At 37.7% G+C, this 14,075-nt stretch overlaps 1 protein-coding gene across 2 annotated transcripts in view; it reads right to left on the minus strand.

Annotated features, from left to right (window-relative positions):
- Positions 1 to 14,075, minus strand: part of LOC127630664 (prickle planar cell polarity protein 3-like) — a 77,638-nt gene that overhangs the window by 12,554 nt on the left and 51,009 nt on the right. For both annotated transcript variants that reach the window (XM_052108302.1, XM_052108303.1), the window contains 4 exons: positions 11,560 to 11,746; positions 6,305 to 6,676; positions 5,372 to 5,686; positions 4,111 to 4,482 (listed from right to left, as the gene is read on the minus strand). In XM_052108302.1, coding sequence (XP_051964262.1) covers positions 4,111 to 4,482; positions 5,372 to 5,686; positions 6,305 to 6,676; positions 11,560 to 11,746 — 1,246 coding nt within the window. The remainder of the gene's footprint in view (positions 1 to 4,110; positions 4,483 to 5,371; positions 5,687 to 6,304; positions 6,677 to 11,559; positions 11,747 to 14,075) is intronic.

Here is a 14,075-nt window from a genome sequence, read left to right on the forward strand (position 1 = left end):
AAGTCAAGATGTGTAACAGGTGTGTGCTCAGGAAAACCTTACCTGAGAGGGCAGCACCTTTAGTGAACATAATGACAACACGACCACTTGAACTGGTCTGCATGGACTTCTTGTCCATTGAACCGGACAGAAGTAACACGAAGGACATTCTCGTGATCACAGATCACTTCACAAAATACGCAGCGGCTATCCCAACACCAAACCAAAAGGCTCAAACGGTTGCAAAGTGCTTATGGGACAATTTCATCGTCCATTATGGTATTCCAGAGAAACTGCACAGCGACCAAGGTCCTGATTTTGAGTCGCGGCTAATCAAAGAACTGTGTGAAGTTGCAGGCATAAAGAAAATACGAACAACTCCGTACCACCCAAGGGGCAACCCGGTGGAACGTTTTAACCGCACACTGTTAGACATGCTTGGCACTCTGGAAAACCAGGATAAGTCACGCTGGAAGAATTTCGTGAAGCCTTTGGTCCACGCGTACAATTGTACCAGAAGTGAAGTGACTGGGTTCACCACATATGAGCTAATGTTCGGACGCCAGCCCCGCCTGCCGGTCGACCTTGCATTCGGCTTACCTGTCAAAGAAGAGCAACAGAAGTCACACTCCCAATACGTAAAGCATCTCAAATCCCACCTCGAGGAGAGCTACAAAATAGCTACAAGGAGTGCTGCCAAAGTAGCTGAAAAGAACAAAACAAGGTTCGACAAGCGTGTGACTCCTTCTGCTCTGGACGTTGGAGACAGAGTACTTGTCAGGAACGTACGTATTCGTGGAAAACACAAGCTCGCTGATAAATGGGAGTCCACTGTCCATGTGGTAGTGAGGAAAGCTGGAGATCTCCCGTCTATACAGTAAAACCAGAGACCGGAGAAGGACCCTGGCACACGCTGCATCGAGACCTCTTGCTTCCATGTGGGTTCCTCCATGTAATAGAAGAGTGTGCACAACCTAAACCACTCGAGCGCCGCAAGACACGCCAGAACACTCGTAGTGACCCAAGAGAAGTTGATCAGTCCTCAGATGAGGATAGTGATGATATTCCTGTTACCTGGTCCCAAAAAGAACCAGTTCCAGAGGTAACCAGGTGTATTGTCTCGCGAGATGTTCCAAGACACCATGGTACAAGCCATTCTAAAGAGAATCTGACGACAAACCTCAACAAGGTGACTGATGATGTTCCAGCTAGTGCGGATAGCCTACCTGATGTTACTCCAGTCAACCAAGTAACACTAAACCTACCTGAAAATGAACCTGTGGAAAAGAAAGACCTACCTGGAAATGAACCTGTGGAAAGAGAGACAAAGTTACCTGACAATAACGACCTTGTGAAAGACTTGTCGGATGAGGACTATCTTGAACAACTTCCAGTCCTCTCTGACATGCCAGAATGTGATGAGACAAATGTTCTTGAAAATGAAGGAGAAGAGGAGATTAAGGAGACTGAGGAAAAAGCAGACAGTGTTGACTCGATCAGGAGATCCGAGAGGAATTGTCAGCCACCTAGGCGGCTTGACTACACTGAACTGGGAACCCCCTTAATCACAGTGGTGAAGTCATTCTTCCAAGGGCTGACTACTGTCTGGAATGACATCATACGTGAGAGTAATGCATCAACTCATTCCCCTGATCTGTCCCCTCCGGTGATACCTGTTTGAACATTGCTATGCACAGGGACGTGCATAAGTTTGGAGGGGAGAATGTAACCCACACTGCAGTAGCAGTGCAATTCTCTACTCTGCCAGAGGGTGGCGCAAATTTTCTAGCAACACTCGCTTTTCCTTTCTTCCGGGGGAGACGTTGCGAGAAAACCTCAAGAACTGGTTGAAAGCTGTGAGAGAGTGAATTGAGCCGCATGACTCTGTAAGCTCAAGATACCTCCGATTGGTTTTTTTTAGAGAGAGAGAGATCATCTGAACCTGACCCTCGCGGTCAGTGACGAGCCAAACCCAGAAGTCGACTGAACGGACCAAGAGCCTGGTGTGGCCAGCCGTGGCATCTTTGGAGCCCTCATTATCCTGTTCCATCATTTGAGAAACAGATAAGATCACACGTAAACCTACCCGGGTAGTGAGAAGAACATACTTAAAGAACACACACACACCAAGAACTTTCATGGACTCAAAAGGAAGCAACTTTAATTTAAGTTTGGCAAAATCTCACAAAGAGACACTTTTGTTTTGAGTTATTTATTTTGGGTCCCTTTATTTGTGCGCCTGTGCACTCAGAAAGCCGGCTTAGGTAGGCAGGGAATGTAAATAATTGTTTTATAATTTTGTACAATATATTTCTCAAACTTACCTGTTTTGTGTTGTCTGTTCTCTGCTGACCGTTTACTACTTCAGGCTCCGTAGTCGTACCTAGAGTTTCTGATATTGGCCCAGTTTTACTTCATAGCTAATCAGATTAGTTATCAGTTATCACTTACCTACAAACACGGGTTACACTATGGTTTGTCTTTTTTTCTGACATTACATATGTTAGCCAGCAGGTGGTGGCAAAAGATAATTTTTGTGTGTAATGTGAGCCAGTTAGGTGACGTGAAGTGAATCCGCATCAGCCATTTACATACAACAGCTCTTCGTGATTGCTTACTACACATACTTCACTACACTACTAAAGCTAAGAAATAGCTTTAAATGGCTTTAAACGAACAACAACAGCATTACGGCTCATATCAGCAGAGGGACACAACAGACTGATTAATTACACAACGTGTGCTGTTTAAAATGGCAGAGGACATTGTGATTTCTATAGTGATCGACTCTTGTACATCGGCTACCACGAAATAGGGAGAAATACCCCCGCTTGGATGCTATTTTTCCACTGAGAAAGCTGATCTTCAGAAAGCTGACAGCATCTCTGCTTTGGAGTGGCAACAGGTGATCGCACACGCTCCATCTCTCTCTCTCTCTCTCTCTCTCTCACACACACACATCCTTGTTTATCCAATAACTTGTTCGAAACAGCACCGTGATACTATTTCTGAAGTGACATTTTTTAATTACTAATGGACGCTTGGACGCATCATTTGGTTTGAACCAGCAACAGCAGATTCTGATTTGTCGTGTAAGAAGTACTTCCATACACAAATGCGTTTTTTATGACTGTACTCAATTTTTCCTAATTATGTATCTGTTCATTGAACTGTTGTATATAAGCAATATCACACTTGCAATCATGCTATATGGCCCTATATCTGCACTGCTGCGATTACCTACGGCACTCTGCGGCCAGCAGTCAGCACACAGCAGTGCTGATGTAGGGCCATATCGCACTCTTGCTCGTGTGATATTGCCTAAATATATACTGTATATAAATTAATTACATATTACCTATAAATACACACGATAGTCAATCTACTCTTTGTTTTATTCCCATATCATTGATAAGAAGCATAGAGTTTGCAATTTTGCAATTCAGTTTGTCAGTGTGTCCTGTTCTGACATACGTATGTACATATGCTTCAGATGGACATTTTTGGTACACCTCATTGGTTTTCAGCATCATAAACGAAGCGTTTTTAAAAGTTGTATCAAGTTAAAAGTACTTGAAACTTTAAAAATCACATCTTAAGGATCCATTCTCGTATTTTCGTATTCCGTATTATAGATAGTATTTTGTTGGGCTTCGCCCAGCTGTCAGGAGCGTGTCCTGTGTGAGCGGCTCTCATTCTGTTGCTGTGCTGCTTGTTGAGGTGCGCTGACTGCCCCCCGTTGATGTAGCACATAAAACATGTTAAATGTAGGATTCTTCAAGCATGATTAGCTCCGATGGAAGAAAAACATGTCATTTTACTACAGAATTTAAGTACGAATCAGGAGGCATGACAAATTGTAAATTTTTTATGCTATTATTTGCACTAAATGAAGGTGAATTGACAGCCCTGATGAAAATGTTATTATAATGTTTTGCAGTGTAGTGCAAAAAATGTGTTTCTGGGTCAAAGAGATTAAAAAATTATGGAGTAGGTTACAATGACAGACTACCTTGACATAGTACATTAGCAACCTTATGCATCAAATCCAAAAGGTTTCTTTCCTACAACTAACAACGCAGAATGCATAATTTCTTCACATTTTTTTAGTAGCGAGCAGTGTGATCTTACCCAACAGGTCCATTTGTGCAGGTACTCCGTTGCACAGCCGCAACCGCTGTCCCAAACTCCCCTCAGCTTCATCTTCATCTTCCTCCTGCTCCTCCTCCTCTTTTCTCTCCACATTTACCTCCTCCTGCTCCTCCCACTCTTCCTCTTCCACTGTATAACTGCAGCTGATTGGCTCTCTGAAGCTGACCCGTGCGGTGCTGCTACGGACAGGTGCGGTGGGAGTGTCTTCCGCTTCAGTGACAGTGGGCGGGGAATCTGAAGGGGTTGGCGAATCATATGGCTCGAAGAAACAAGTGGGCGGAGGGGGCGGAAAGGAGTCCGAGTCATCTACATCTGTAAATTCATCTGAACGTGGAGGTTGAGGGGGAATTTCTATGATGGAGGAAGAAAAGCAAGAAGAAAGAGAGAGAGAATATCAGGACATTGCAAAATCGTTATACGCAATGTCATTTCAAACCCGTATGATTCCTTACAACACAAAAAGGTGCATTTTTTGAAGAATACCCAGGCCACTTTTTTTCTATATAATAAAATTGATTGATAATAAACTATCAATATTATTTTAAGGATTAACTTTGTTTTATATAATATATTGACTTCAATCTTATTGACTTCACCTTTACCTGGAGCTTTTATTTTGACACTGAAAGTGCAATATTCCCCATCTGGTGAAACACCGTCATCTCCTACTTTTGTTATACTGTGCCACATTTGTAGATTTGTTTAATAACTTATTCAACTTTACATTTATGCATTTGACAGGTTTAATAATCACCGTATTTCCATATTGATGTCATTTTGATTAATTGCACAGCCCTGAAGGATTATGAAATTAGTCTACAGGTCAAATAATAAGCGCATTTAAATATCGCAATAACCACGATACTGCTTAATGTTTCATCATCAGCCAAATCATCAAGAATATATTGTGGATGTTCAATATATCACCCAACCCTATTCTCCAGGAATGATTATCAGATATTAACAACTTACATTTTGGTCTGTTCCTCACAAAGAGCCATTGTATGGCTTCAGAAGTTTTGAAATATATTGCATTCAACCACATTACATTATACTTCACTTTTTTATATTGAAAAAAATTGGCTAAAATATTCTTTAAAAATGCACCTTTTGTGTTCCACGGAAGAAAAAAAAGTCACATGGGTCTGTAATGTCATGAGTAAAAGCAAACAATGACAACATTTTCAGTTTTGGGATGATTGTTCCTTTATTTCATCATGCTCTTAGATTGAAATCTTACCTGTACAACTGCTCTCGACAATGCCTCCACAATCCTTTGCTGTGGAAGTACCCCTGGATGTGCAGCTTGCTGGAAAAGGGCCAAATTCAGCATATCCATTCAGCTCCACTGTAAACTCCAGACCACTGCATGAATTGTCAGTCTTGTTGTTATTCACTTGGTGCGTGCTGATGTGTGATTGGTCTCTGCACGGTAATTCTGCCATGTTTTTGGCTTCAGGGCAGATCTGAGAGGGTGAATAGGTGTTTTGTGTGTGTTTTTGTCCATACGGTGGAGGATCACCCTTTGGAATAGGAGGGAATGAGGTGTGAACACCTAAAAAATGACCCAAAAGAAAATTTGAGATTTGTAAAGCTTCTGAAAAGAAGTATGCTTTTCATTATGTGACAATTTTCCACATTTATGATGTAATTTTCATCATGTTGTGTTTTAAAGGATTAGTTCACCCAAAAATGAAAAGGTTTGATGGCAAATAACATTGGTTCGCACATATCTTGTATCCAACCGTAACATGCCAATGAATAAGCAAAGTGCAAATGAGAATTGAGAGCTACAGTGGAAGGGGTGATTATCAGTGAATAACGACTTAAATTTTGGTCTGTTACTCACATAAAGCTATTGTAAGTCTTTGAATAAAGCACACAAATTGTATGGACTACTTTTATGGTGCTTTATATTCCTCTGTGGAATTTGAAAGCCACTGGTCACTATATGCTTTCATTGTATGGAAAAGAGCAGTGTGAACAATCTTCAAAACATCTACTTTTGTGTTCGACATATGAAAGTCATACTGGTTTGGAATGACATCAGGGTGAGGAATTAATGACAGAATTTACATTTTTGGTAAACTATCCCTTTATCAACTGAACTGTGTAAAAAGCATAGTAAAAATAAAGATCAAAGTAAACAAATGATGAACAAGAATAACTGAACCTCTGCTCTCCAGTGGAAAATGACTACACCCATTCACTGTTGTTGTACTGGTAGCTATGACTGCATTCTTCTGTGTACTGGCTTTAGAGCTGGCATCAATGGGATTGATTCCCCCCTGTGGCCATTGTGTGGAACTACACTGCTGTTTTTGACTGGGTTTATGTGTTGCAGAACTGCTCTGGAGGGCAGAATCGCAGGAGTCTGAGTTATCTGGGTTTTCCCCCAGCGAACAGGAGCGAGAGCAGAAAATGAGTCCGCCACGCGGCAGGAAGGGTCTGCCCAGCAGAGGGATCCGACAGCAGGCACAGCAAAAACATGCTTCAGAGGCATGCCAGTGCTGGCCCTCGTATGTCATCTGACCCTGGTCTATACCTACAGAGAGAGAGAGAGGAAGAAAGTGGGAAAAATGCAAACACTACAGCACTCTATCTTACCCTTTAATCACAAAACGTCTCAAACAGGAACCACTGCATTCCTCTGTAATTATTCCTATTTTCTGGCATAACTGAAAAGAATATTCTGTTATTTTAACTCAATTAAGGCTGCATCGTAACTGAAACTTCATAAGTGACTGATTTTCAACACTCTACATAGGCAGTTTTACATAACGCTTTGCATAAAACTCATAGCAAACGCATATATTGGGTAAAATAGTCAATTCCTTTTTTAGAACAATGAGAATTTTATTAACTAATATTTAAGTATTAATTAAAATATAAGTGTATATACACTTACCAGCCACTTTAATAGGTACACCTTTACATCTACATATTCATGCGATTATCTAATCAGCCAATCGTGTGGCAGCAGTGTAATGTATAAAATCATGCAGATATGGGTCAGGAGCTTCAGTAAATGTGCACATAAACCATCAGAATGGGGAAAAAATGTGATTTCAGTGATATGGACCTTGGCATGATTGTTGGTGCCAGATGGGCTGGTTATTTTTGTAACTGCTAATCTCCTGGGATTTTCACACACAATTTTCACGGCAGTTCAGTGGATGAAAATACCTTGTTGATGAGAGAGGTCCACCCTGACAGGAAGGTGACAGTAACCCAAATAAACACGCGTTACAACAGTGCTATGCAGAAAAGCATTTCTTTTCTTTGTTCCCCCTTCTTCCCTTTGTGATAATACCCACCACCAACACATAAAGAAAAACACATAAATAGAAACAATAACCAATAAGTACAATTAGATAGTAATTAGATGCTTTTGCATATAAAAAATACAAATGTTTTACTTATATTCACATATAGGCTCTTATAACAAACGCATAGTACCTTAAAATAATTCAAATAATATTATCTAGACATAAAAAAATTATAATACTACTACTACTAATAATAATAATAATTGAATATTTGTTCAATTATTAATGAAAAATATTCATCATTATGAATATTTTAAATGTTATGAACAACATTTAAAAGTTTCACCTATGCAATAATAATAATAGTATTCATATTCTTTCTTTGTGACCCAGGTTCCATACGTTTAACCTGGGCTGCATAATAATATCTCTCTAAATTAGGCAATGCTAGACCCCCTATTCCTTTAATGTTTTATAAGAGCTTAAGTTTTACTCTTGGTTTTCCTTCATCCCAGATTCATTTTCACTTTTTAAAACTACTAAGCTGTATATTTCAAACAAAGATAATGGTAGTATTTTCCACCTTTTAAAATCATGTCTTATAGTAGTTTCTAGAATATCATAATTACACTTTTCTACATTGTTTGGAATTATCACTCCCAAGTACCTTATTTCAGTTTGGGTCCATTTAATATCATATTTCTTTTTAAAATCCTTTTGTAATTTGCCACCTATTTCCATATCTTCTGTCTTATTAACATTTTGTTCATAACCTGACAAAGCTCCATATAAATCTATCTCTTCTAACACTGAGGGTAATGACGTTTCTACATCTGTTAAAAACAGTATTACATCATCTGCATACAATGCAAATTTATGTTCCTCATCCTCAATTTTAAAACCTTTTATTGTGGAATTAATTTGTGTCCTCTGTGCTAAGGGCTCTATGCATAAAGCAAATATCTGAGGTGACAAAGGATCCCCTTGGCTTGTCCCCCTCATTAATGCAAACTTATCTGAAAGAACTGCATTGGCCCTATATATTTTTTTACTTATTTAATAAACCGTTGATTAAACCCATATGCTTCACGAGTTTCAAAAATAAAGAACCATAGAACCCTGTCAAAAGCTTTTCAGCATCTAATGTCATTATTAACATTTGTTTCTTAGTTTTAGTTGCATAATCAATAAGATTTAGTGTTCATCATACATTATCATACAATTCTTGGATTTTCACAAATTCAGTTTGATCTAAGTTAATTATTGTTGGTATTATATCAACAAGTCTGGTAGCAATTAAAATAGCTTTTAATCTACATTAAACAAAGATATTGGTCTATAAGATTAACTTTTTTTTTTTTTGTGGGGTCATTTCCCGTCTTTTTGTATTACCATTGTAATACTGTTCCATGTCTGTGGCCACTCATCCTTTTCTAAAATCTAGTTAAAAACCTCACTCAATATTGAGGACAACATTTTATTAAATTCTTTATCAAATTAATTTGTAAATCAATAACTACCTGGACATTTTTCTGTTTGACTTTTTTTAATAACTGTTAAAATCTCTTCTGTTATTGGAAAGGTCAAAACTTTATTTTGTTGACTTGTAATTGTGTTAAGGTCAAAAATACTGAATCTGGTTTATAAAGAGACTGATAATAATCTCTAAAACACAAAACCCTTCCTTTCTACTACATCTTTATCCCTTATACTCATTCTTACAGATTTTCCTTTTGGTTTTTAATTTAAATGCTAACATTGTTAGAGATTTTGCACTATTATCATAGTATGTCTGTCTAGTATACATTAAAATCTTCTCAATTTCTACTATTGATATTTTATCTAAAACCTTCCTTACCTCCTTTAACTCTTCATAAACCTCCTTATTTTTCACATAATTTTCCTGTAAACTTTTAAATTTATTATCTATGTTTAACTTCTCTTTTTGACTTTGTTTCTTTTACCATGATGCATATGCTATTATTTCCCCTCTCATTGTGGCTTTAGCAGCCTCCCACAATATAACCCTCCATTACTAACAATAACATATTTGTTAAAAAACTTACTTTTTCCCCCGGTGGGTTGTATACATTAATTAGTTATTAATTGGAGTGGAGTGGTGGTGGCGTAGTGGGATAAAGCACTAAACTGTTAATCAGAAGGTCACAGGTTCTAACCCCACAGCCACCACCATTGTGTCCTTGAGCAAGGCACTTAACTCCAGGTTGCTCCGGGGGGATTGTCCCTGTAATAAGTGCACTGTAAGTCGCTTTGGATAAAAGCGTCTGCCAAATGCATAAATATAAATATAATTGTCCTTCTAATTCTCCTCTCACTAGTACATATCTTCCCTCCTTATCCATTTTACTAAATTCACTTTTAAAGTTGCTACTCCTCTTTTTGCTTATGTAAATAATGATACGAATACTTGAGCTGCAACTAGCTTTTCTAATTTTATATGTTCATCTTTATTTAAACGTGTTTCTTGTAAAAAATAATATTTGAAAAGCATTTCTGAAAACACAACATGTCGAACATTGAGGCGGATGGGCTACAGCAGCAGAAGACCCCTCCGGGTACCACTACTGTAGGCTAAGAACAGGAAACTGAGGACAGTAGATGATTGTTAAAACATTGCCTGGCCTTTCTGTTGAGGTACACAAATGGTTGGCCCACTGCAGCCTCAGTTTTCTGTTCTTGGCTGACAGAAGTGGAACCCAACGTGGTCTTCTGCTGTTGTAGCCCATCCGCCTCAAGGTTTGACATGTGGTGCATACTGAGATACTATTCTTCTCACCACAATTGTACAGAGGGGTTATCTGAGTTACTGTAGCCTTTCTGTCAGCTCAAACCAGTCTGGCCATTCTCTGTTGTCCTCTCTCATCAACAAGGCATTTCCATCCACATTGTCTTCTTGTTGTAGTGTGGATAGGGAAGACAGAGACATCTTAAAACAATGACATATTTGTTTTCATGTAAAGCAGTCATATGATTCATTCAACCCAAAATGTAGCCTGTGTTGTAGCGGCATTTTTGTTCCTGCTATCCACTTTGTTAGCATTGTTAAAGAAATTGTACTTTTTACAACTTTTACATTGCATTCTTTAAAAGGCGATGGGAATTTTACTCAGAATTGCTGTCCAGTGACGGAACACAAGAGCAATTGCTTTTCAGACCAACCATGGATCATCTATTTTCCACACGCGCAGTAAGCAAATTAATCATTTTCAGACGTTTCAGTGTGCACCAGAAACTTTTGGAAAATGTTTGAAAAAGATATTGTGGATGGAGAGCTTTTGGAAAACACAGTTTTTAAATATATGGATTGGCATATGTGGATAACAGGTTTTTACCTCAAACTGGGCTGTGAGGGGTGCTAGGGGGTCCGTGGAAAATTTCAGAGACAGAAAATGTTCGAAATAATTGTAAAAAATAAATATGAAATTAAATAAAAAGTCAATGGAATGCTTCCATGCAGTTAAAAACAAACAAACAGTCAATACAGACAATACTGCATTTCAAATACACAGTTTTAGTGTGTTACTGTAAAACAGATTCCCATTAGTTTTTACAAAATGTGGGATGCTTTAAAATAATTGTCTGTGGTAATCGAAAGTATACAACACATCCACAAACATAATGAAAATGAATATGACTCTTTTTGAACACTGTTTATGTGGCTCCTCCATGCAAAGTGTTTTAAATTAGTCATACGTTTTTGAGATTTTTTGAGATAAAATGGCTTGAACATACTGTAACTTTAAGTAACCCAAAAATGAATGACTAATCTTAACCATTAGTCATTCATTTTTGGTTAACTTAAAGGCTTTTCAAAGACCCTGTTACTGAAGGATGTGCAAGTTCAAAACTATATTGGACACAACAGTAAACCCGCAGCTTGTGTGTGAGCACCGGAGCATAGCGATCAACACTGTTGCTCATGCCAGATGCGAAAACAGTTTTTCTTAAAGGCACAACAGCCAAAAACAGACTGCTTATTTCTAAGGGTCAGAGATAGGGTTGAACATGATCATGGGAACTGAATTAAGACATTTTTGACACATTTACACACACAAAAAAGGAAAACATTATAAAAAAAATTATCAGGTGATCCCTTTAAGCGAAATATTGGTAATCAATCATATTTTAGCATACTTACCAATATGTTCTCCGCAGCTGTCGCAGTACTCGGCGTACAGTGACTCATAACAACAGCAGCAGTAAGGCCGACTCTCTCTCATGATGTATCGCTGACCTCCGAGCGCTGTCTCACACTCAAAACAACAGAAATGTTTCATGTGCCAGTGGCGGCTCTCAGCCTCTGTACACTCATCCGCAAAGATGATCTGATGAGCAATGAGAGAAGGAGCCAGACATATTTATTGCTTATTGTGTATAGTGATGGGGATTCACCTTGCTTAGAATATTGTATCTATAAGGTGTAACAATTCAGTAATCATGCAAATTCTTAAAAAGTATTTGATGCAGCATGTATATGGTGGGGATGAATTACGTTAAATAAAGAAAGATATCAGAAAAGATTTGAGTTCAAACAATTCACCACACATCAATTTACATTTCAAATGCATTGAAACATTTTCTAGAATGAATCACCCCTATATCCTTAATGAGTTATTTATTCTAAATTATATTTCCATTTTTAATTATGAATATAAAGTAAATAAGTACAATAATTCATATGACATATTTAGTATTTATATACATTAATAATTAAATCACTCATTGTATATGTTATTATTATTACATTAATAATTAATCATAACAATAACATTTAATTAAATTAAATTGTATTATTTTAATTCAATATAATAAAGAGAGTTAATTATTTATTCATGTAAAATATATAATTAATTATAATATTTATTTAATGTAATATTATATCATATTAATTATATGGTGTATACACCAATTATGTTAAATAAAGAGATTAATATGAGAAAACCAAACCCTATATGAGATGCTAGTGAAAGTTTGGTTGGGGAACAAACTTTATTTTAGTTCAGACAATTCACCACAAATCACACAAATCAATGTACATTTAAAATACATTGAAACATATTTTCCAGAATAAATCTCCCTCAGATTCTTTAAAGAGTTCTTAAAGAGTGGGGGCCTGGATAGCTCAGCGAGTATTGATGTGGACTACCGAATCCAGGGTGTGCTGAGTGACTCCAGCCAGGTCTCCTAAGCAACCAAATTGGCCCATTGCTAGGGAGGGTAAAGTCACATGGGGTAACCTCCTCGTGGTCGCGATTAGTGGTTCTCGCTCTCAATGGGGCAAACACGAGGACCTAGTTAGTAGTGGAAATTGGGCATGCCAAATTGGGGAGAATAGAGGATAAAAAAAATAAAATAAAAGTTCTTAAAGAGTTATTTAAAAATGATATATGTATATATGAATATAAAGTTAATAAATGCAATTATAAATTAATCATTAATTTCATTAATTATTATACCAATTATAATTAATAATAATATTGATAATTAACATTTAATTACTGTAATTTTTGGATTAAAAAAATCATAGATTTTTTAGAGTACAATTACTGTATTCAGTAATTGTTTTTATAGCTATAATATTTTATTAAAATGATATACATTATTATTAATACACACATATACAATATGTATATATACACTAGCAGCCAAAGGTTTGGAATTATTTAGCAGAATTTGCTCTTTCGGAAGGAAATTGGTACTTTTATTCAACAAAGTGGCATTCAACTGATCACAAAGTATAGTCAGGACATTACTGATTTAAAAAACAGCACCATCACTATTTTTGGTCTTGGCACAAAACGACCAAGATATACATAATTTGACTAACATAATTTCACTAATCATATCAGCAGCACCAGGGAAAGTAAAGGAGTACTAGTCAGGTGAAATAACTCTATCATTCTGATTGGATTATAAGAGCTATAAAACGAGGGAAGAAGTGCTTCCAATCATTGTGTTCTTGTTAGCAATGGTTACCTCTAAAGAAAGACATGCAGCCATCATCGCTTTGCATCAAAATGGCCTCACATGCTGCAAGGAAATTGCTGCAAAGAATATTACACCTGAAAGAACCATTTACTGGATCATCAAGAACTTCAAGGAGAGAGGTTTAACTGCAGTGAAGAAGGCTTCAGGACGTCCCAGAGTGTCCAGCAAGCACCAGGACCGTCTCCTCCTGAGGAGTCAGCTACGGGATTGTGTCACCACCAGTGCAGAGCTTGCTCAATATTGGCATCATGTTGTTGTGAGTGCTTCTGCAAGCACAGTGAGGCAAAGACTTTTGGACGATGGCCTGGTGTCAAGATGGGCAGCAAAGAAGCCACTTCTCTCCAAGAAAAACATCAAGGACACACTGAAATTCTGCAGGAAGTACAAGGATTGGACAGCAGAAAACTGGTGCAAAGTTATTTTCCTCTAAAGAAGCCCCCTTCCGACTCTTTGGGACATCTGGAAAATCAATAGTCCGGAGAAAAAAAGGTGAACACTACCATGAGTCCTGTGTCATGCCAACAGTGAAGCACCCTGAGCCCATCCATGTGTGGGGTTGCTTTTCATCCAAGGGAGTGGGCTCTCTCACAATTCTTCCTAAAAACAATGCCATGAATCAAAACGTCCTGCAAGAGCAACTTCTGCCAACAATTCAGGAGCAATCTG

This window comes from Xyrauchen texanus, chromosome 37 (genome assembly GCF_025860055.1).
Source record: "Xyrauchen texanus isolate HMW12.3.18 chromosome 37, RBS_HiC_50CHRs, whole genome shotgun sequence".
Taxonomy (NCBI): Eukaryota; Metazoa; Chordata; class Actinopteri; order Cypriniformes; family Catostomidae; genus Xyrauchen; species Xyrauchen texanus.